We start from the raw sequence: 24,279 nt of genomic DNA on the forward strand, positions 1-24,279 counted from the left end.
AACAACAACAAGATGTGCCTAATGTCCTGCCCTCAGCATGAGGTGAGACTAAGTAATGGCTGATTTCACCATTTAGTATTTCTTGCCATCGGGGCGGAGAGCACGTAACAAGCATAAATTTCGATCGAAGCGGGCCCATGCAGGGAGCATGCTAGGCACCATGGCTGCACTGCATACAGCCTGCACAGTGTTGGCAGTTGGACTGCACAGATTATGTTTGTGAATATACGATACCTTGTACCAGGAAGTAATTGAGTATTACTCTGTGTGTGAAGTAATGCTTTTATGCAAGAAGTAATTATAATTGATGTGAAAATGAATAACGAATATTCCAATTTTCCTGCATGCCCCGATTAGTTTTGAGCTTTTGGGACAGCTGGACGCCTTAGAACATTCTTCGCCAAGCTTTGCTCTTGCTGAGACGTCGAAACAGCACCTAACAAAACACTCTTTCACAAATATAGCTTGTTCAACACCGAGTCTTTCTGCAACAGAGAGAGAGAGAAGGAAAGGCAGGAAGATACATACAGGGTGGGCAAGGCATGAGGACCAAGCTTCAAATTGCTCTAGATAAACATTTTAAAAAATATTCGGCAGAACCCATCTCACAATGACTGTCAACGGTAATGCATTTAGCATTGAATCAATATAGCGACACAACAACATATTGCCACTACCAAAAGAAGTTATTTACGAGGTGTGTACTGCAGCGAGACTCCTCTTTCAAGCTTCTTTAAGAACACTTGGCACCATCTAGCGCACCAGTGCATGGCGCACTGGTGCATTCAAACACTGAGAAACACGCCATGTTCTTTTATGTGGTTGTGTGCATGCTCACAGTGGGGGGTATTGACGTGGCCACAATAGAATTATGTGCAGCTGCTCTTGGGAACAAGATCCAGCATACTTCTGGCATCAAGTGGCTTGAGCATGTGCATGAGCACAGCATAGGGAGTGAGTAATGATCCACTGGGAGAGAGTGGCTTGACCCTCGATTGGCATCGTAGCAGGCCCTGTGGCTTACGTCCCTAGGCACGGTGCTCTCACTCTCGGGTTACAGCAACAATAAGTGCAGTGGGGTCTGTAACAGCCAAGTGACTCTAGCAATGAGGCCTAAAGCGTCTCCATACACTTTTTTACTGAGCAGGTCAAGTACCATAAACCAGCTCTCCACCCCCGTTCTTATCTCTCCCTCATCCACTCAGCTTGTGGTGTTGAGTGAAACTTCTGTCATCTGGTCATCTGAGAATCTGGTTCCGAGTGGAAGGTTGAGTGAAACTTCTGTCATCTGGTCATCTGAGAATCTGGTTCCGAGTGGAAGCAACATCATCTGTCATCTATTACTGTGTAACTGCAGCGAAATAAATAATTTAGAGTGCAGCTTACAGAAGTGGAATTGTTGGGAGTGGAAATTACAGAACTTGGACTGGTGTGAGTGATGACAGGGGATGGCGGTGCCTATTAAAGGTTGGCGCATGGATGGACAGGCTTTACTTGGGCTGACCACACCAACGTTAGGGATTCGTGAGAGGCTCCCAACAAGCTATGAACTGTAGCTTAGTCACATACATCTAAACATTTCACAATAAAAGTGAACCAGTTCCAAGTTAAGCCTACAAGTACCCCTGGCAGCATCTTCGTCCTGCTGGACTGCCTTAAGTTGGTCTTCCAGTGCACAGTTGAGCATCGCAGTCTCCCACCGCTCTCTGGTCTTGTGTGTTTTATTCTGTGTGGGTGTCGGAGGACAAGCCCAAACTATATGATGTAGGTCCGCCCTTTCTTGATAGAATCTACCTCTATCCTTGTAAAGGTAGGCCACAGGGTTCAGATACGTATGTGTTTGTAAGAGGCGCCATGCCGTTGCTTGCCGTCCACTTAGTGAGGAGTGTGCCGGGGAAAAATGGGCCCTTTCCAATTTATAGCGTTTGGTGCTCTCGTTAAAGCTGGTTATCCGGTCTCTCTCCGTTTCCAGTATTTGCATGTCACATACTTTAAAATTAAGATTGAGATACATTACAAGCGAACTAACAGCGCATACCATTGGTCACAGCTTGCCACTCCTGGTGCTCGTATGCAGCCAGGTTGGGCACCGTCGGTCGGTGCCCAGTCTGCGCATACTGAGAGATCGCCTTGTTCAGCGCATGGGCCTGCCTCTGAGGGTGACTTTGTGTGCAGCCTGTCTGGTACTGCCGCAGCATCTTCCGGTAAAACATCAGGCACGTCTCCCGATCCAGGTCCTTCTCCTGACCCTGCAGCCAAGAGCACGCTGCTGTCTGCGAACAAGCATTTCTCCACATGCACACACAATGTGATTACTGTAGCGTACAGTGTAAACTTACAGACACAACAAAGAGGCAACATGACAAAGGCTGACAAGTATCTTCGTGTTCTTTCTAGCTTTGACTGCATTCTTGAAACTAATAGGAGCAGACAGGATGAGAAAGAAGACTGTAGGTACCAAGGGCACGTGCAGTAAAAGATCATTCATTTGGAAAAGCTTGTCTGAGAAACTTGGCTGTAAAGTTGGAGGAAAAAGAAAGACTCACGATAGGCTTGTTTGGAGGAGGTCAAAATGAAAGAGTCATGAATTCAGTTCAAGTGAAACTAAAAAGTGCCTACAGCAGTGAACAAGTACTATTGAAAGTACTGGAGGCAGACATAATTTCAAAAGGCTATCGTTCCTGCCTACTATATCACTGCAAAAGAAGTATGAGGAGGATGGATTCAAGCTGGCTGATAGTTCAAGTAGAAGCACAGCCCGCATGGAAATTGGAATACTTATTGGTGATGATGATGATGAATGTGGTGCTTTGTGGCGCAAGGGCCCAATGTGGCCAAAGAGTGTCAGGTTGGTGTTAATGAGTTCACAGTGGAACTGTGAGTAATGAGAGGTAGATGTTACGTGGCTGTAAAGGGCCCTAAAGAACAGTCGCTGTAAAGTGCATAAAACCTATATGAAATAAAATTATGCCAATGGTTAATGAGCTGTACAATGGACATGAAAGATACATTGTGAAATAACGATGATATAGTAAAATGTGTCATAGATAAACATTTGCAACAAGCACTACTGCCTTAACAGAGCCCTTGAGATGAAAGGGGCTGGAGGCATGTGCTATGCAAAACTGCAATCACAGCGGCATCATCAGGAAAGAGGATGTGCTATGAATTTATGAGGCTAAAAACATACAATATGACATCATTCAAAAATCCTAGAGCTGCTTTGGTGTCGAAGAACGGTTCTGTACCAAGAAACATTGCAGGATGGAGAGGGGTGTGCTGGCGATATACAAGAGGAAAATGTTTCTTTCTCTCAGCTTCAGCTTCTTGACACTCCAGGAGGACGTGGAGGAGCGTCGTGTTTTCGTTTTCGGGGACCAGAAACCTAACTGTGGCTTAATCAAGTGAAGCTTATTCTTTGTTTCTGTGTACCATACAGAAGCGTTGCCAGTGGCTTTGCAGTTTCTTTGGTAAGAAAGGCTTCAGATCTGTGACAGGGACAGCAGCCATAGGAATAATAGCTAGCGATGTGAGTGATGTGGCCATTTTGTCAGCTAGTACATTACCCTTGATGCCTCTATGGCCAGGTACCCACCATATTACTATAGGTCTATGATGTGATAAATAAATATTGCATAAGAGTGAAGACAGTTTGTATGCGTTTGTAAAGAAATTAACACTTTTACAAGCCTTAACGAGCCTCTGAATATTATTGCTCTGTCAAGTTTTAATTTCTTTATATGTTTTACCGCAGACAGTACTGCATAGGCTTCTGCAGTGAAGATACTTGTTAGGGGGTTTAACACGTCAGATTCAGAAAAACAGGGACCAAGAGCAGCGTAAGATACGCCCACATGTGATTTTGACGAGTCTGTGTAGAATTCCGAGCAAGAGTACTTTGACTGAAGTTTACAGAAATGCATAGCGATTTCGAGCTCAGGAGCGTGCTTTGTGACCTCTACAAAGAATACGTCACATTCTATGACTTGTCACTCCCAGGGCGGTAATGGCTTACCTTGAGGCATTAGGCGATGCTCATGAATTGAGGCACCCATTTCTTCGCTAAGTTTTCTCACACGCAGTGAGAAAGGTAGTGTCATAGAGGGTCTGTTACGAAAAATTGTAGCATGCGTCAAGTCATTAACGGTTATGAAACACAGATGTTCCTTATTAGAGTTCACTCTGAGAAAATAAGTGAAGCTGATGCATGTTCTCTGAAAATGAAGTGACCACTCATCTGACTCTACGTATAGACTTTCGACAGGGCTTGTTCTAATGCGCCAGTGGCCAGGCGGATACCCAGATGGTGGACGGGGTCAACATATTTAGCGTGCTCGGGGCGGCGGAGTGATACACCACGGCACCATAGGCCAATTGTGATCGAACTAGGCTCCCGTAAAGATTCAATAAACACTTCCTGTCACTACCCCATGTTGTGTGGGATAGGATTTTAAGTAAGTTCATTGTTTTTAGACATTTTTCTTTAAGACATTTTATGTGGGGAATGAAAGTAAGCCTGGAGTCAAGTATAACACCTAGAAACTTTTGCTCTTTGTTGACAGGTATTTGTTGTCTGCACAGTTCTACAAAGGGGTTTGGAACCAGGCCTCTCTTTCTTGTAAAGTGAACACAAGAACTTTGGGGGGGGTTGATTTTAAATACATTTTGGTCTGCCCACTTGGACACCTTGTTTAAGCCCTGCTGTACCTGTCTCTCACACACTGTAAGGTTGCAAGATTTGAAACCTATTTGTATGTTGTCTACATAGACCAAATAAAAAATAGATGGTAATGATGCACGAAGTGTGTTCATCTTAATGACAAAGAAGGTGCAACTGAGTATGCTACCCTGGGGTACCCCAGTTTTTTGTATGAATGTACGTGACAGAGCATTACCTACTTTCACCTGAAATTTACGGTTGTATAAGTAGCTTTCGATAAAGTTTAACATGTTGCCGTGGATGCCCAGTGCCGACAGGTTGTGCAGAATTCCGCACCGCCAAGTTGTACCGGATGCCTTTTCTATATCAAGAAACATGGATAAGAACGATTGTTTATGTACGAAGGCATTGCAAATATTTGCTTTGATGCGCATGAGATGGTCGTGTAGATCGCCCTTCTCTAAAGCCACATCGAAATGGGTCAAGCATTTTGCTGGACTCTAGGAAATGTACGAGACGGCGATGGATCATTTTCTCAAAAAGCTTACAAAGGCAGCTCGTAAGCGCTATTAGCCCCGAGAACAAACTACAGGGGCCCTGCGAGTGCCGCTCGTGTGACGTCAGGGCACGGACTCGCACCTGTCGTCTGCTAAAGTTCGGGCAGTGTCCAGGCGCCTTATGCAGTGTTTTCGCTTCTTTCTGAACATGCCGCGCCATCTAGTGGCACTGCTGAGAAGTGTCCTCGCGTGGCCTTGGAAACGAGGTTTGGCATGCCAGTGCCTGCAGACTCCTCGCTTGCCGCACACTCAGTCACCCAACTTAGCGAGGAGTTCATTGAAAAGCAGCACATACCAAGTGCGTTCAGGCGCAGCTCCCTCAAGTGTTGGTGTGAAAGGCGTTCGTTGAAAAGTGTAATATGTCCAGTGAATTTGTGGTGCAGCTCGCTAATACGTTGGGTTGCTGTCCTAGAGAAACCCTTGTGATGTGGCTTCGATTCCACTCAGCATTGGAGGAATGTAAGGGATCTCTTTTGTCATTGTAAAGCAGCACATTCCCAGTGGCACCTATGCATTGCTCCAAGTTGGCATCTAGTGTACGGCTAACTCAGAGTGCGAGCTACTAGGACAATAGCAAAGGCACGAGGAGAGACAAGACACAGCGCTGAAGCAGGAGTCGAGACGCTGAAAAGAGCACCTTGCACAAGAAGTTAAATTGATCAGAAATGAAAAATGGGCGAGCTGGTATGGACGGCATCTGGTGGCACTGCCGAGAAGTTTGCACAGGGCCTCCAAGACGAGAAGCGTGGCACGCCAGTGCATGCAAACACTTAGAATTATTCACTTGCTTGCTGCACACTAAGTGACACATGCACAGTGACCCAAGTTGGTGAGAGGTTCATTGAAGAGCGGCCCTTACAGAGTGCATTAATGGCACAGCTCATTTTAAAGAGTTGGCGTGAAAGCACTCACTGAAAAGCGGCAGATACCCAGCGCACTTGTGGCACAGCCTGCTAATGCATCTCATTGCTGTCCTTGAGGAACCCTTGTGATGCGGGTTCGTTTCTGCACAGCATCAAATAAATTTAAGGGATCTTTTTCGCCACTGTAGAGGCAGCAGATTCCCAACCGCACATACCTAGTTACCCAAGTCTGCCTCAAAGACATTCTTTGAAGACCAGTACAACATACCATGTGGCACAAACCCAGTGCCCGGCATCAGCGTCAAAGAGTTTCTTTCAACAGCTGCACTTACCCTGTCTTGCCTCTACAGTGACCCATGTCAGCAGGAAAGAGGATCGTTGAAGAGCAGCATGCATGTACACACTGTCGCATACTCAGCGACCCAAGTTGGTCCGATGGTTGGTTTCGAGCCCTGTTACCTCAGCGCAGCAGCCCGATGCACTACCTGTTCGACCACGGACTACCCAGTGACCCAGGTAGGCGGGAAAACAGATACAAACATACAAACAACCAGATAGATATCACTTGAGAAGCGTATGAAGTACCTAAAGAATCCTAATGCATTAAAGATCTGCCCTTGGCTAGCACACCACACTGGGGCATTGGCCAGCCTACTTGCAGCAGTGCGGTTACCTTGGCTATCAGCAGTGCAGCATGCCTCAGCCTTGGGGTGCAGAGCCGGTGGATGATGCGCCGGAACACCTCCTGGCGTCTTTGCAGGCCCATAAAGCGGGCGCGCTTTGCTGCACTCACAGGGACTGCAAGGTCTGGCTGGGTGCGCTGCAGGTCGGCCACAGTTGGGTGCTTGGCGCCCAGTGTCTCACTTAGCTGCCGGTAACGCGCCCGGGACGAATCAGCGGTCCGCCAGGGCATCCCCTCTACCACCTGCACCAAGAGGGCCAGTCGACCTAAGGAGAAGCATTGAAGCCAAGGACGGCAGCCACAACCAAGGCTTTCTTCTGTGACGTGGTTTCTGCTATTGGCCACCCCGGCTCTAGTTCGCTACACCCCATTTCTTACGCAGCAGGCAAAGCGACAAAGGCTAGAGAGGCTTCTCTTACCGCTCGTATTTGCGGTCGAAGAGTAGTGTGTCACACATAAAAAGAAGACATAGGTGCGCATCACATACTTCAATGTAACGTTAGGTTTCGCACTTTTATGCCACAAAATAAATATTATTACATAGAAAGAGTTGCAAATCTGAACCTACTTACCACCAAATGAGCAGAGTTACACTTTTTTGTGACGAACTGCCAAACAGCACACCCCTTGCAATCAAAGCCTATTGTGTCGCATGCTAAAAGCACGAAAGTGCTCAAATAATGTATTATTCGACATAACCTTACGTCCGCAAGTTCTACTTGTACTACATACATAGTTATGTTGCAAAAAGCTTCGCAGATCAAAAACAAGTGCACTGTGTGGGGCCTCTCACACCCGTACTCTTGGGACAAAGGAACGACAACACAGTAGTGCAAACAATCACAAGGGCATTTATTGCACCTTTCATTGATCAATGCCTGCTAGCCGAGTTGCTATCCACAAAACATGCCAATGGGCGCACGACAAATCTAGAAGTCCGACTCACCGCGACCGGACAACGAGCGAATATGTTCGCCCCATGTTGGATCCCAAGACCTGGTCGTTCGCGCATACGATCACGCGAATGGTGGCGCGTTCGAAGGCAGGCCACACGAGGCGGTCTCGCAGAAGCATGGATCGGCGCGCGCGCGTGGGACGTCCGCGGCACTCGCCCATCCGCCGCCCAAGAGCCCCTTATCTTTCCCGCACCCCCAAGTAACCCTGCCGCGAGGCGGTGCTAGCAGCACAACACTCGCGCCATCTCTCGCACTGCGCCTCAACCACTCCGACTGCCGCGGGCGCCAGGCCACGCGGCGAAGCCGCACTGCAGAAGGCAGGAGCTATGCGGGAAAACAAGATATCAGGGGACGCGTGAGAGTCACGCATTCCCACAACTGCAAAGCTCACGGAGTAGGACCTCTATGACTGTGTCACTTGCCTGGCAACATAGCATTGCCTGCTAAGTATAAAACAAAGTATAGGCAGCAAGATTCCTGATCGCCGTGCCACCTGCATGCAGCGTGGCATATTGGAAATGGAAGACACTGTCCAGCATTGTACAGGCTGATATGGGCTGATGTCGCATTTTATTCACGTATTTTCGCTGTGTGCAGCCTATTGGAGTGCGCGTGTTGAATCTGCAACTATCAGCAGCGTCCTTTATTTGTTTCGCATCCTATTGATGAGCGCGAGCACTTGTAGCCCAGAGTAATGTTTGTTATACCTGTGAAAACCAGTGTAGCACGACACTGAACCTTTTGCCTGATGCAGGCGAAGCTTCTTGTTGCCTTCTTGTTTAATCTTAAATCTTAAACTTAATCTTAAACTGGCACTTTTGTTTCTACATAATCAGGTGCCAACTGTTGATTTGTTGGTCTTTAGAAAGTGCTGAAGGCAGAAATGAAAACTGCATCCTGTGAGGTATACTGTATTTTGTCACACCTTTGTATAAGAAGCCAACAAACACTGCCACCAAGGACAACAAAGGGGAAATTACTTGTGCTGAATAAATGGAATAAAGAAACAATAAATTAATGGAAATGAACGCGGACGAAAAAACAACTTGCCGCAGGTGTGGAACGATTCCACAACCTTCGCATTTCGTTTGCGATGCTCTACTAATTAAGCTACCGCGGCGCCATTTCCCCATCCAATTTCTTGTGTATTTATGTTTCCTACTAGAACCCTGGGAATGTTAGCCAGCGCCACCACTCACATACCTTGGCGGCAGATGTAAATCACATTCTCGTGACACCTACAGCAGAAAGGATGTCGCAGCAACATCAGAAACTTGTCATCTGTGATGTAGTGTCTTTCCTTTCCAGGCTCTGTCACCAAAGAAAAAAATTTGATTTTATGTATGCGCCATTTCTAGTTGCTATGTAGAGTACTGTTATCGACAAATTTTTCTTACGCGTAAGGGACTGCATGTGAGAGCTTTGCTATAAAGGCTGTCAGTCTGGCATCGAATGACTAAATGAATGATTACTGAACGGCTAACACATTGAACGGTTTACTTGTGTTTTGTGTCAGTCTCCTAGAACATAGTGCAAGGAGCTCTGGCTTATTAAGCTTGTTGTATAGAGGCTCAAACTCTTTTGCAATGTCTCTGCTGAAAGCTAGACTATGGTCCTGGCCCTAACAACTTGCCAGCATCAACCAAGGCTTCGTGCTGGTTGTAATTCTGGAATTTACCAATTGTAATCTGATCGATTCCCAAATCCTGGTTTCTGTATCACTTTGCCAGTCAATCCATACTTGCCTCAATTTATTAGTGCTTTTTTTGTTGTTGTTCTCTTTCCAGCAAACAGAGTTCTAGTTTTGGTCTGCCAGTCAATCTAGATTTGTCATGACCTAAAATATTTTCTGCCATTGCGCTGTAGCCTTGATAGGTCTCTTATGGCTAAAAGGCCCAAAGAACTTTCTTTCGACGAGGCCATTCATTCCATGTACAGTTTCTCTAAGGCTTTGCGACTGCGTTACTAGTGTTCACAGGAGCTTCTGACAACCAGCATGCACCCCCAAGAATTGAAACGATAATTTTCTTCCTTCTTATAGTGCAGTGAGCAACCAAACTTAGTGATAAGCCACTTTATTAGACGTGGAATCAAAAACCTTACAAAATGAAAAATGCTTATTTTCGGGGAAAATCTTGATTTTAGCCCCCCCATCCCCCTTTATCGCTCAGTTGAAACTGGGACATTCAATGTCTAGAGGGGAGTGGAAGTTCCTGCCATGAAAATACCGTTGCCTGCTCTTTGTGTTGCCTGAGCTGTTACCAGCTCTCGAAGCACGGTGAAAAATAGGACAGCGCAGAATATTTTACAAGCACCACATGCGGCGTTTGCACTAAATTACCCACCCACGCGGTCATCTGCTTCCCCACTTTTATGCAGTTTCCTGCACTCGCGCCAAGTTTGCATGGTTTTAGCTTTCGTACCAGCTCATCCTTCATGACATAATACTGGCGCTTGGTGCGGTGCTTGTTGAACAGAACCAGGTATATTCTCACAGCCTCTATTAGCATCTCCTCTGTCCCATGACTTGACAACATCCTTTTGAGATGACTGTGAGATCCTGAGCTTGAATGCGGTTGGCGTCATTTGTAGATTGCCATGAGGGAGGACTCAGTTGCTTACTCGCATTAAGATTGGCCCACAAGGGACTCCGGCGGCAGAAATCGGTCTGGAAACGATTGGCGCGAAGAGGGCCTTTCCAACGAAATTTGTCACTGCTGCCGAGTGGGATTCTGCATTGCTTTAGACATTGTATGTCTCAATGCAGACATGCTTTTTAAGAGGAGTCTGCTCTTGGAGCTCACCTTGGACCATTGGGCGACTCCATGTTTCTGCACCAACTGCAACAGGCAGTAGTCCTCATCAGGAGTGTACAGTCCAGACATAATCCTAGGAGCAAAATGATCCTTGTAGTGGTCCCTGCATTGGCCAGCTGTACGGCAAGGAAGTAGGGTTGCCACCTGCGACCATTGTCACCACATTGGTCAGCTGCTACTAAAAGGATGGTAAAAACAATGGCAGCACGTTTGGCACAGCAAGCTTTGCAACTCCAGTTTTTCCATTCAAGTGCATGCAAAACGTGTAATGCTTTCATAATGCTTTCATTAGTAGGCATTTATCAAGTATCCGTCGTACTTAAGAGAGAAAGCTAAATTCTAAGGCGATCAATTGTGCAGTGCAAAATTTTTATTTGTGGCCAGAAATGGTAAAATGAGGCAAAAAATTTAAGTGCGACATCTACAATGTCTCGACTCTGCAGCAAAAACATATCTCAAGAGTTTGTAGACTGCGCCTATTACTTGTGCAACTTGCACGAAATTTCTAAATTGTTAATGCGAGCTTTGCAAAAGTACAATTGCCATATTATTGGCACGTAATTCAGAGCGATGTATAATGCATCAATTGGGTTGATTTACATGGCCAAACAGATGTAGTGAACACTGAACAGTAAATATTGGTTTTTATTGCCAAGCTAGTGTGTCAAACAATATTTCATTCTTTTCTCATAAAACTTTAAACCATTTTTGAAAAATTCTCTCAACAGATTGGAGATTGGAACTACTTTCTAAAAATGTGACAAAGAGAGAGAGAGAGAGAGAGAGAGAGAGAGAGAGAGTGAGATGCAAATGAGAGAAAGGCAGGGGGGTTAACCAGAGTTAAAGCCTCCGGTTTACTATCCTTCACTAGGGGAGGGGAAAGGGGAAGACGGGAAGAATAGCGGGGACAAAAAGAAAGGCGTGAATGTAAGAACCTCCCTAAAGTTTGTTTAGAGGACCCCAAACAAAACAATTTCTCCGCTCCTGCATCTTGAGACAGGAACTAGAGTTAAAAAGTTCTCAGGGCAAAACAATGTACATCTCCTACGATTAAAATGGAGTAGAGAGCTGGGTTTAGTTGGTACAGATTCAACTGCTACTATTATACAGCTTCATAATTAAACCCTCTAAACACTGCTGTGGACTTTCACTTTGACTCACTCATGCTGACATGCAATTTGTAAAATGTGAAATGAGAAGATGACAGGTAGATTACAAAAAAATTTATTTATATACCCCAAGCACCATTTCTGCGTCGTAAACCACACATAACATGCATACTGCAGTTTACGCTGAAAAAGAGGCAGTGAACGAGCCACAAAGATTTTCATTGCGTAACAGCCCTGAAAGCCAACACCAAATGCTTGGGCTTTCCCGTTTTGCTTTCTAGGCACATATACACAAACTGGCGAATGGTTGCTGGCTGCAGATTGAAATTCCACCCTTTTTGAAAACTAGGTGATCTTTATGAGTAAACCTCTCTTGACTACTTGCCAAAAGGATTATCTTTTTGTTGTTCAAGTTTCAAATCAAACTTGCTGTATCCACTTCTATATTTACCTACTTGTTGTGTTTGTTATGTTATATTTATATTGTATTGCCCCCCCCCCCTCATCATGCAAAAAGTCTATTGTTTGCAAATGTTTTGGCCCAGAAGACCTGTGTCTCCCCCTAAACAGGGTCTTTTAACCCTTTCACTGGCAAGACTTGACCTAAAATGCTTTTATTGCTTTATTTTCTTGGCATTGTTCAAATGCATACCAAATTAAATATGAAAGGGTTTCTCTGAAAATGAAGTGAGATAGAGGGGGTCAAAAATATTGTTGACCAGATGGTTAGAGGCAAATGTATGGTCCAAAACTTGTGTTTGGTACTTGCTTTAACAAGGCAAATGCGTGTTTTCAGAATGCACCTTTATGAAGAAAAAGAAAATTATGGCTTTCTTCAACAAAGAAAAACATTTCGCATTAGCGATAATATGATCACCACGTCCTCTAATACGATACAAACGAGGTCTTCGAGTTTTGTCACCAAAACATCTGCTGCTGCTCATGATCAACATTTTTGTGACTTCCACTGCTCATACATAAATTAAGGGAAATTGAAATGCACAGATCAATTTTTCGTTTTGTCTAGTATTTGCAGATATTTTTGTAAGGTCAACAATATTTTTAAGCTGCCAGTTAAAGTGTTAAGAAAATAAAGTGATAGGGTGCGATATGATGCTCGTAAACTTCCACCTCATATAGGCAGAACATGGTGGTCTGTAAGTTTTAGAAACTTTACTACTACAGGCATGTCTGTCGTTTAAGCTTCCTGCAGTGTTTTGGCATCGGTCCCATGCCCAGCAGCTGTATATATTTCTTGTTGGGACGAAAGCAACTCCTTTCTAGCCTGTTACGTGTGAATACAAAAGCACCTGTTGCAGTTTCTGCAGTGCTTTTTAGAGAGCATCATGTGTGTCCCCAATAGTTTAAGAGGCCACTATGGCGACGTGCGGGGAGTTCTCGTTGGAAAAAAATCACTGACGATTACGATACTTCGTGATGCGAAATTTGAGTGCAGCTCTATACGTGTTTTCATTTCGCTATATATTGGCTGGCGTGGACAATCTGCCTCATGTGGCACGTTGCAAACAGAGCGAAGCCTGGCGCAATTGGCTCGCTAATCGGGTGGTCACAAGAGGCGGATGCGGGTGATGCGTGGGCCTGATTCACAGGCAAGCCACCGCAGACAGACCTCCCAGATGATGCACCCTACTCTAGAGGCATCTCTTAGCCATCCTTGCCGCAGTGCACCTCTTGCAAGGCACTGCACTTTTCTTCTCATGTTTTCGGCGTACCCTCCTCTGCTTCTCACCTCATGCTTCCACTGCACTCTCCTCCTCCACTTTCCTCCTCATGCTCTCCTTTCTCACGCTGCTTTTTTCATCCCCTGCTGTGCTTTGCAATCGCTCTTTCATCCACTGCATGCGTCTGCTCGGTTACGCTGATGCTAGTCGCAGGAACGGCCACCTAATAGCTATGCCCTAATATCTAAACAGCACTTTGATAGTCCACAAATCATCCTGACACCAGCCCTGGTAGCTTTAGTGGCTATGGCGTTGCACTGCCGAGTTCAAAGAGCTGGGCTCAATCCTGGCTGCGGCAGCCGCATTTTGATGGGAGCAAAGCGCAAGTTAAAGAACTCCGGGTGGTAAAAATTAATTCAAAGTCTCTCACTATGGAGCGTGTCATAATAAAATTGTGATTTTGGCACATAAAACCTCACAATTCAATTATTATTTTTTATTTCCATTAAGCACAACTTCAACATTTGGGGCAAAATGCATGCTTATTTTGTCCAAGACACAATGGTCCTGTAGAGTATGCGGGGATGCCAGAACAAGTGCACTTTCATCTGTGAAATTACAGCTCCAGTAAGACAAGCACCTGACAACTAACTAAACTAGGAGCCATCCAGAGAAAGCCACCCAGCAAGCATGTGACATGCTCTAGGCTATCCGACCAAAAAAACAGTGCACACCAAGCTGCCGGCATGGCCCTTGCCATAGAGGTTTTCATAATTACCTGGGGGGAGATCCGGCACTGCTATGCTTTTCCACGCGTGCAAATGCTAGGAAGTGGTGACTTCAGACTGGCATATTTGTTGGGGAGGCAAACGCTACACGCTGAAGGCAAATTTTGCAAGCAGCATTTTATCTGTCACAATAGTTTGTTCTTTTGTAAACAGCATGTAAAATTGAGATTCTTATCTATAATAATGTAAAACGATTTCTTGATTAAACCACGACAGCTAGCGATCGGCTGAGCAACAATGAGGGGCATGCACCAAGTTCGTACTGTCGGTACCGTAAATTTGGGAGCACGCGTACACAATACGGATCAAACTTAAGGCATGTCTCTCCTCACACAGATGGTGCTGCTTGAATTCGCTCTAGGTAGCATTGCCAGAAACTAGGCCCCTGGCAATCGTGCAAAGTATCCAGCACTGCCTCCTGCACAAAGAGAGACCTGCCTTTGGCCAGCCGCCCTCTCCGTAGATTTGCATGGCCATGAGAAGCATGATATCTTCCTCGACGGCCCAAGGACCATGGAGCATCTTGGGGTGCATGGACCGTTTGTAGTGGTTCATCACCTGCCTCATGGACCGGCTGCCCATGAAGTGTGTCACCTGCGAGAACCAGAAACTGTGGCAAAGGCATAGCCAGAAACCACGATCAAGGTCTGCCCAACAAAGGAAATTGGCCGACGAATGCACCACTGACCAAGCTGGGCCAGGAGCAGTGCACAACATCAAACAAGCCTGATGCTGAGTAACCCATTGACAAGTGAATAAGAAAAAAATTGGCGATGCGTCCACCCTTCAGAGATGATTGGCAACTTTAATGCTACAGTCAAATCTTGATGATTCGAACTTGAAGGGGCCAGAAAATTTGTTTGAATTAAAGGAAGCTTGATGAAGGGAGGACTTACGTGCAGCCCTGCATTAGGAAGCTCATGTGCACCTAGCCAACACACAAGTGACGAGTTCTGAAGTGTGGCTTCTCGGCAATAAAACACGTGCTGCCGTGAAGCCACAGTTTTGAGCAAAATTTTCACTGCTGTGAAGTCGACACCCTAAGAAAAAATTTGCATATAACATGCAACCCTACTTCACTGGTGACTTTTTCTGAATTTTTGGCACAGGTTATATTCACCAAGATACAGTACCTGCAACAAGAGACAGGAGCAGCAGCTGGTGCATGGCCGCACTACCGGGTCGCAAGCACCACCTGCCGAGTTGGTGCACTACTGAGAGCACAGTTGGTGCCGCGGTTGTTCGAATTAATCATCACAAATGCTTACACATTCTATTTACAAGGCATTTTAACACATTGAAATACACATAATTCTGTCAGGACTAAAGCGTCAGTTTGAACTAAGCCAGTTTATATTAATGAGATTCCATTGCATTAGCAATTTATCTTACCATTGGTGGGTAATTTTTTATGTCATGTTTTATACAGTTAAACCTCAATATAACGGACTTCGATATAATAAATTCATGATATAACAAGGTATTTAACTTCTTAGTACATTTTTTCGATAGAACACCATGCATTTTGAGACTCAATATAACGAAGTGTGTTTATACATGATTTCAATATAACAAAATTTCACTCCTGTGACGAAAGTAGGCCGAGGCGATAAATGGAAACTGCCACAGACACAGATGATCAAATGGTTGAATTACATGCCGGTGCTTGCTTCTCAAATCGCATGTGGCACGACAGAGGGCAGGCGCTGAAGTAGAGCAGAGTAGCAGCAGGATGCTCGTGCCATCATATTTTGCATAAAGTTCAAGTGCAATCCGATCTTGCCTCGCCCCATAAGTCGTGGGTGCGAGGGAAGGCATGCGAGGGTAAGAAGGACAACGGCTTGATGCGTGCCATAATAAGCAAGGGGAGGGAGCAAGTGCATAGTAATGTGATAACATGCACGGGGGGGAGGGGGGAGAAGTGGAGGGAAGGTGAGCATGCGTCTCTTCCTCAAGTACGGCTTCGGCTAGACATAGCTGTCATACACGGCTCGTGCACAACTATCTTGGAGGAAATCTGCGGCTGGAGCAAAGACTGGGCTAGCTGAGATAGCCGTGGCTCCATGTGCGCTGTCTTGTTTTTCCATGCGTTGAGTGCCGGAGGTCACGTAACCTCATGTTTCAGAGACGCACCGAAGTTAGAGGCAGACAAAGTGTTTGTTCCCCTCCACCCGCGCTCTTCGTGATAGCCTCGTCCCACTGCGGGCAACACTGATCAGCCACGGCTGGAGGAGTTGCCGCAAAAGCTTTGCAAGCTTTGCTTTGTACCGCCGATGTGAAAATATAGTTGACTCGGCATGAAATTGTATCCCTGGTCAATGACTCTCAAATTTGACCAAATGATTATTTTTTGTCACTGAAGTTAATATTTTTTTTTTCGATTGCCCAATAATTTAGAAAATTTTATGCCTCATTCTATATAAGAAAAATCTGTCAGTGACTGTACTTATTGCACAAAAGGTTGAATTTCAATATAACGAAATTTCCATATAACGAAGTAAAGTGCTGATTTTTGTGACTTAGTTATGTGGAGGTTTAAATGTAAATGAAAATTTCTGAGGGCGAACATGGTCAAATGGTCGAATTACATGGGACTGCCTGTGAACACACCTCCGTAAATCATGCGCCACACAACAGAGAGCAGCTGCCAAAGCATAGCAGCAGGACCCTCTTCCCATCATGATAAGATCTTATCGTGCCCAAGTGCCATATGCTGTGCAGGCGAGGAAAGGCGTGCAAGGTTGAGCCGAGAGGACGGCAGATTGATGCGTGCCCCCTCCTTTCCATTAATGGCCAACTACAACGAAATTTCACTTGGGCGAAATTGACGATAAATGCCTAGCGTATACTCTCAATGTAATCTTGGCAATGTCACAGGGCTGGTAAATACCTAATTTTGTTATTGGCAGCTATTAAATAGCACCTATGCATACAAAGCGTGCACCTGGCGGCAAAGCGGTAGCGATGCAGATATGGCAAATATTGAAGAACTGTACGCAATTGTTGATCTCCCAGTTGCGCCTAGGCAGCCAGACGCATTACTCGCTCATTATTTGCGAGTTGACAGGCGTCTCTCTTGGCATGCGTTCTCCCGGTTGCACTCGTGATTTGAGCTGTTGCAAGAGTGCTGATGCGTTGCATGGCTGTCAGGTGCTTGAATATGTACTCGAATACAAGTGATGGCTGTGCAGAACACAATGCTGACTAGAGGAAGTTTGAACAGGTTTTTCCTGTCCCAGCTGTCAAGAGTGCAAGGGCACACTGTGGCATTGCAGGCAAGTGCGACACGGACCAGGCAGCGTGAAGAAAGCATGTAACCTACAGTTGATAAAGCTCCAGAAGCTACATGTCAACAGCACAATCACTTACCCATCAAGATCTGCTTGGCAAACAGTTTCTTGGGATGACTATAAGCACTATATAACCTGCAATAGTGCATGAAAACCAAAGGTAAGTTTATTCATGGGCGATCATTTCAGGTTGTGCATCATCTTCGAGATAGTTTGTGTGCCTCTACATCAGATGTGTTGAAGTAGATGGATGAAAGCCTTCCTGACACAGCACCAGAAATGAGCAGGAATTGCATGCTGAATTTGTCACAAAGAAGAACACGACGCGACGCGGCGGCTATATATGGTGTAGATGTGGTGGCAAGACATGCAGGAATGCAATGCCCCCAGAGCAAAATGGGCAAAGCTTTATCACGGGCGCAGTGCGGCCCGTCTGGCCGTGAGTTTATGCACATTAGCACCGAGCCCCTCTAGCCCGGCCATGGCAAGCCTCAGCTATATATACTTATTATTCTTTGCCACAGATGACGGTAGTTGTCTGATCAATCGTCGAATCTGGCATTTCCAGCGTGCCAGGTGGCAGCCAGTGAAGTTGGATACATCATGCCAGAGACGCTAAGATCGCTAAAATTTTACCCTGCGCTTTAAATGTGACGCGCCGCAGTGCGGCGATCAGTTGTTGCCACGGCACAAGTGCACAAGTGTGTGGCAAGCGAGCGCTTCTTTGTTTGTCGAAGGCGCAGACGTAACACACTCACACCAGTAAACCAGCACGCTGCTGGTCAGCCAAGCTAGCGCGCGATGTACCATGATCCAGCAGCTCCGGCGTGCGATAGGACATGCTCTATTCCCATGCCGGCCACACTTCACAGTAGTGCGTACAATCTTCGCCGATGTTTAGCCGATGTAGTGTAACTGCACCACGTGTGGATCACGTCTGTGTTAAGCCAGACCATATCTGTGCCTTTAGCTTGGCCAACCCAATGCATTCTTTTTCGAGCAAAGGTAAAACGCATCGAGGCTCTGCCGTTGAATGTAGACAACCAGACAGAGAAAACCGGCTGGACTCGGAGAACACTTCGTATTATGAGAACATTGTGGACGCGTAACGGTGTTGGCACAGCGCACGAAGCAGCTAGCAAAGTAAGGGAAGCAGACGGCCCGGGCACTGGTTCTCAAGTCTCCAAAGTATGCAACTTCTGGTGATTGCTAACGGCTTTTTTTTTTAGTTTTGGTATGACAAACATCTATTTTTGCAATCGTTTTGTGAAGCGCCCCCTTTGCATTTCAAGCACGAAACTTTCCACATAGGCTACTGTATGTCTAAATTATCTGAAGTAGGGCTTTCTACATGGTCCATAATACTGTTGCAGTTGGCCTTTAACAATGCACACTTTGCATCTACTTTTGAGCTTCCATCGTCGTGCTACTTCAGCCACAATGTGTAAAATTCAGCACACAACATACAAAACTATGTTTATGGAGGGTGCACCTTGTTTCTTTGTTGTGACCCAGGAGTACGACTCAAGGCACACCTGCACATTCTACGAGACAAACCTGTGCCCAGGAGATGTCGTCACCCTCAGTGCAGACGTGGATAAGCTGCTGCAGTCGGTGGTTCTCCTCCTTTGAAAACAGGCCCATGTTGTGGCGTGTCACGAGCCGGGCTGAGTAGTGCGCTGCACACTGGTATGCACTGCGGCCAGTGTTGAGCTCCTCTGCCACCTGAACACACACAGACACACACACAGGATCGGCCATGACACTCACGAACCATAGCAGCATGCAGCCTACTTGATTTGACATTCTGGAAGTACAATAAAACCTAGTTAATTCAACCCACATTAATTCGGAAAATCAGATAATTCGGACCCGTCCTCTGGTCCTGGCAGGTGTATGCATTATTGAAAGTGGCCCTGAGCCAATTTTTTATCAAAGTGGAGAAATGCATTTAATGTTAAAATAAGCTATTTCAAAAATATTTTGCTGCAAAAAGTACTTCAATGCGTTCAGCACAAACGGAGCTATTGGCAATCAAACACTACGTTTGAGGTCCTTCCGCTCCTTCGTCAATTTCTTGCACAGCGAAGGCTACGGTGGAACGGTGTGTGCCCACAGCGTTCTGCTCACACCGTTCTGCCCCCAAATGAATTGCATCATGGCGCGCAGTTCAAATTTGATCTGCAGTGTTCACATAGATGCCGCTACTTCCGATTTTGGCGCCTACGATGCGCCAAACGCAGTTGTCCTCGGTGAGCCACAGTGTGTTCAGTAAGCAGGCTCTTCGCAGCACCCAGCAGCAGCCGTGGTATCTACGCTACATAGCAGACTGCAGCTACATGCAACTGTAGTGCTTATGTGCAGCGTTTGCTTTGTGCACAATAGGGCTTGAGTGCGTGCTCGCTCTCATATGCTCCAGACTTGCCATGCTACGTGGTGTGGACTGGTTTTGTCTCGCACCAGCTTGGCCAACGGATAGTATTTACATCCGACTTGCACATTTTGAAGCACTATTTTGAAGCACTTTTGAAGGCAAGATGCGCGCGTGATCATGAAGAGTCGCGGCATGCTGCAGCCGCTTCCCGCAGTACTCGCCTGCCCCTCTTATGTGAGAACGCTGGCACGCACTCAGTTTCCTTCACAGCTGTCACAGCTGTCACCACCAACCCTACTGTGATAAGCATCTGTTCCACAGTGCATGTAATGTAGTGCCATTTAAACTGTACTGCACACTTTTATCGGGTGATTACCCAAATGCGCTGCCGTACCCTGCTGCAGACGCTCCTAAGTGAGCATTGTGTTTCACTCAAGACATTACTGTAGGCATCGTTTCGTGGCTTCGCCCAGCAGCTCAGTTTAATTTTAGTTTCGCAAAGGAAAACGATGTGTGATTGAACAACGGTCGCTAGGGCGCCACCAAGTCAACGCATATCACTGTCTTGTACTGCAACGATTCACACCGAGTGAGCACGTCAAAAATTCTCACCGAAATGCCCTGTTCGAAAAAGCTACTGACCCAGACCAACTTCCAAGAAAGCAAACGTAAGCTTTCTGATGCTGTGAAAACCATCATGTGCTTCTTGGGCCGCTCGGCCCCCACCACCTAGGCGTGTGTTGGTGTCTTGTGCTGCAACGATTCGTGCAATGCTTCACCTTACGTAGACAACTAAGTCTGCCAATTTTCTTATTGACTTCAGATCATGCGTTTGACTTCAGATAGTAAGTGCAAAGCATGTGCGAAGATCGGGCCAATTAGCTGCCAATAGGCACATAGATCAACGAACTTCACGCCGCCTCAACAGCCGTACGTCAACCTAACCCTCATGCTCAATCTGGAGACCAATCACTGATGAGTCAGCCGTACAAACATATTAGTGGCAAGAATTACCACAGCCGTAATTGGCGCTGCTTCATGCGACATCAGGGACTAAAGTTTAGCTTGGGTGCCGAATCGAGGCATATCTATTTGGAGCATCGCATGGCACTCGGAAAGCCAACAAACCGCCGCGAAAACGAAAGCGAGCGCACGAGTAGGCGACAAAGTCTTCACGGCCAGCGCCTTTGTGATGCACCGTACGATGCCTTCTCGTTCCTAACACTGCTCGTAGATGCACATCAGTCTATTTATTTTAGCCTCAAGCAGCCTGTCACAAGGTTAGCTTCGGATTTACACAGCAAGCGTGTAAAATGTCATGACCCGGTTGCACGCGTTGGCGTAGACTATCTTTGAAAGGGGGGGACTTGCAGTGAATCTCCAGATTTCTGAATCTTTGACAGGTGCCGAATCATGCCTAACCTGACAATGAAATGGCATGAATGGCACCTGCTCTTTACTGTCGGCACCAGCTGTGTGACGAGCGGTGATTGAGTCACATATGATGTGCAGTCCTTTAGTCTGCCGTGCAGATTGGCCTTAAGATAACCAATCTGCTGTAAGTTGGGATAGCCCTTCTGTATTTTGGACAAGAACTGGAAAGGAAAACCTTTTATACAATAGATAAAGGATTGTCGAAAAACACACGTCCACTTTCAAACTGAGAACCTCATTGGCGTTCATTACAAGCAGAATGGCACTAATTCAATAGTTTCAGGGAAAAAAAAGACAAAGCTCTATATTCAACAGAAATTCTCTAAATAAAAAAATATTTTTCAGACCTTCATGTACTAGAACTGATCTGTAATCAGTGCTGGCATACAACTTGGTGTTCCCTTTAATAAGAGTAGACAGTACTGTACATACCTATTTCTATGTACCTAAGTTACTGATAGCTAGCTACATTATTGTTATGCAATGCTAGGAGACTCCTTAGCATGTGTAGCACTGTATTTTCTTGCCCAATATTTGTAAGCATTGAATTCTGTGAAACATTTTCCAATATTCAATCCAATATTTGGCTTTCTTTATTCAATTCGGTTCAAAATCCGCTACTTGGTATTTGCACATCCCAACTTTAAATAAAGCCTTTATTCTTGAGTTTATTGCAGTGCATAACACCGCGTCAGCCATGTGCCTTCATGGCTGCATAGTTGCCATCTATGATTGCTTCGATAGTGACCACGGTTTCATCTGCAGTTGTTACAGTAAATAGTAGTTTCATTTTGACAGAGTGCATGTGTTGGCCATGTGCCTTCAGAACTGCAAGGTCACCATCCATGATTGCGTCGATAGCAGCCACAGTTTAGACGACAGCAGTTGCGGCAAGCAGTAGTTTCACTCAAAGCTGTAGAGGATGAAGAGCACTGGCTACATTGCGATACAATCTGTTGGTGACCAGTTCGTTGGCGAAAAAATAATCAGGATGTGCACACGGTAGTGTAAAACGTGTCTCAGATGAAGATGCATGCTGTGAAGAAAGTCGCGGAGCCTTCGCCGCTGCGAGCACTAATCAGTCACAATATGACGAGAACTGTCGCTTCCGCACTGCTGTCCTGCAAAATAAAAACAGGATTTGCCGATTTATTAAGGAAATGAAAGTGTGTTGACGTAGTAAGCATTTGTTTATTGTTTTCTTGATACCCTTGATAATTCAACAGTTGGTTCATTCGGGCATTCTTCTTGGTCGGATGAAATCTGAATTACCGAGGTTAAACAGCATGTGAAGACAGCACAAATAGGAAACATAAGTGCTGACCACCAAATTACTATGTATTTGTGTTAGACCGGCATTTCTATTTTTTGGAACCTTGGCAAGGTGTGGCTCTCACATGAATCGGGCATACGACTACCCGCTAAAATCGCAAGTACAGATAATGCACGTACTGCCTGAACAACGCACACATATTTATTCAATATTCAGCCCTTATTGATACTGATTCAGCACACAAAGTATTTATTATAGACTCAGCACACCAGTTCTGCTTTATTCTTCATTGCTTCATATCATATTGACCGCAAATAAAGACGGGGACAGCCGGAGAGAACACATAAACATTGCTTCAGCTCTCGATGTCACTGCGATCATCATCCAAGCTTCACCTCATTACCTCCCCCCCCCCACCTTAAGGATGGTCATCTTCAATGTCCTTCATGCAATTCAATACTCCAGCAACTATAAAACATGTGGCGATGTAGATGATGCTGAATGCTATGCTTTCAAAATTCACTACACATCAACACCATGGAAGCTTGGGCTAGGCAGTACATACTCTACAGGGGAACAGCATGAAAAGACGAAGGAAAACAAGGGTAACACACACCATTACTGACTGATGACTGAATTCTTTATTAAGCAAAGAACACACATATATATGCCTAAAGAAAACAGGAGTACATCCCTGAGCATGATAAAAATGAGACCGATTATGTTTTCCCAGAATTACTGCGGTTGTTAAGTTAGTTCTGCCTCAGTGAAGTCCAAAGACTGAGTGCTAATCCAAGACGGTATGGACACTTTTTTTTAAACATTTTGATTTTAAAAGGGGGAACTGCAGGTTTCACTTGAATAAATACAGAACAGGTGGGGACAAAATAATATGGCATCTGCGTGCACATGCCAAAGTGCATTCTTGTGCCCTTAAAAGTAGAAAGCACCTTCCCAATGGGCATGTGAACTCCTCTGGACATCCACTGGACTACCGATTCTGGATATCTTGGTCATCCATAGGACGTCCGCAGATCGCCTAAGGGCGTACGGCGGACATCCACAGGACTACCAGGCGCATACTAATTGGCAGTCCGAGGGGTGTCCCGCGGATGTCTAGAACGGATATACGGATGTTCCACGGACGCAAGAATTTGTTCATGTTTTCATTGCTAAACGTCCGTCAGACATCCGTACGACGAACCGTGGACCATTAAGGGATGTCTGCAGGATGTTCATATTTATTTAAATGGGCTAAATAGCACAGTTAGCGTAAACATTGGCCTTCTGTAGAATCTTTGCTGCAAAGATGATGCAGTACTGACATGTACTAATGAAAATACAACTTAATTGCACCCATGGAACGCAGATTCCAAAGCAAGCTAAGTTTACATAAAATGGAGAGACAATCACTTTCACAGATATTTTTATTCATTTCTATTACAAAAGCTCGATTTAATACAGAGAGTTGCTAGTAATGCAAGTGTTACAAGTATTCAAACACAGAACTGGTCACGAGACAAGATAGTGCAAACCTATAAGATTCAGAGACAGAATGCATGTGACAGTCCTGCATTATAATAAATGTCAACAACTTATTACCACAAACTAAGACAAAGGCTGCAGGTGACAGCTTTTACAGCAGTACATTAAAATTTCCAGCCCCCAAGTACTACAAGAGTGAAATGAGATCACATAATATAAGTACGTCTACTAAGAACCACTATCGGTAATACATATTTAGAAACATCAAGGTAGGCAGGACCAGGTGTAGCCCTCAGTGTACTTCAAAAGC

The 24,279-nt window shown here is 45.5% G+C and overlaps 1 protein-coding gene across 4 annotated transcripts in view; it reads right to left on the reverse strand.

Annotated features, from left to right (window-relative positions):
- Positions 1 to 24,279, reverse strand: part of LOC142579843 (uncharacterized) — a 69,494-nt gene that overhangs the window by 15,889 nt on the left and 29,326 nt on the right. For 3 of the 4 annotated variants that reach the window (XM_075690445.1, XM_075690443.1, XM_075690447.1), the window contains 5 exons: positions 18,961 to 19,128; positions 14,552 to 14,707; positions 10,523 to 10,678; positions 6,754 to 7,005; positions 2,039 to 2,249 (listed from right to left, as the gene is read on the reverse strand). In XM_075690445.1, the coding sequence (XP_075546560.1) occupies positions 2,039 to 2,249; positions 6,754 to 7,005; positions 10,523 to 10,678; positions 14,552 to 14,707; positions 18,961 to 19,128 (943 nt within the window). The remainder of the gene's footprint in view (positions 1 to 2,038; positions 2,250 to 6,753; positions 7,006 to 10,522; positions 10,679 to 14,551; positions 14,708 to 18,960; positions 19,129 to 24,279) is intronic. The other variant, XM_075690446.1, reaches the window with a different exon arrangement.

Source organism: Dermacentor variabilis, chromosome 4, assembly GCF_050947875.1.
Source record: "Dermacentor variabilis isolate Ectoservices chromosome 4, ASM5094787v1, whole genome shotgun sequence".
NCBI lineage: Eukaryota > Metazoa > Arthropoda > Arachnida > Ixodida > Ixodidae > Dermacentor > Dermacentor variabilis.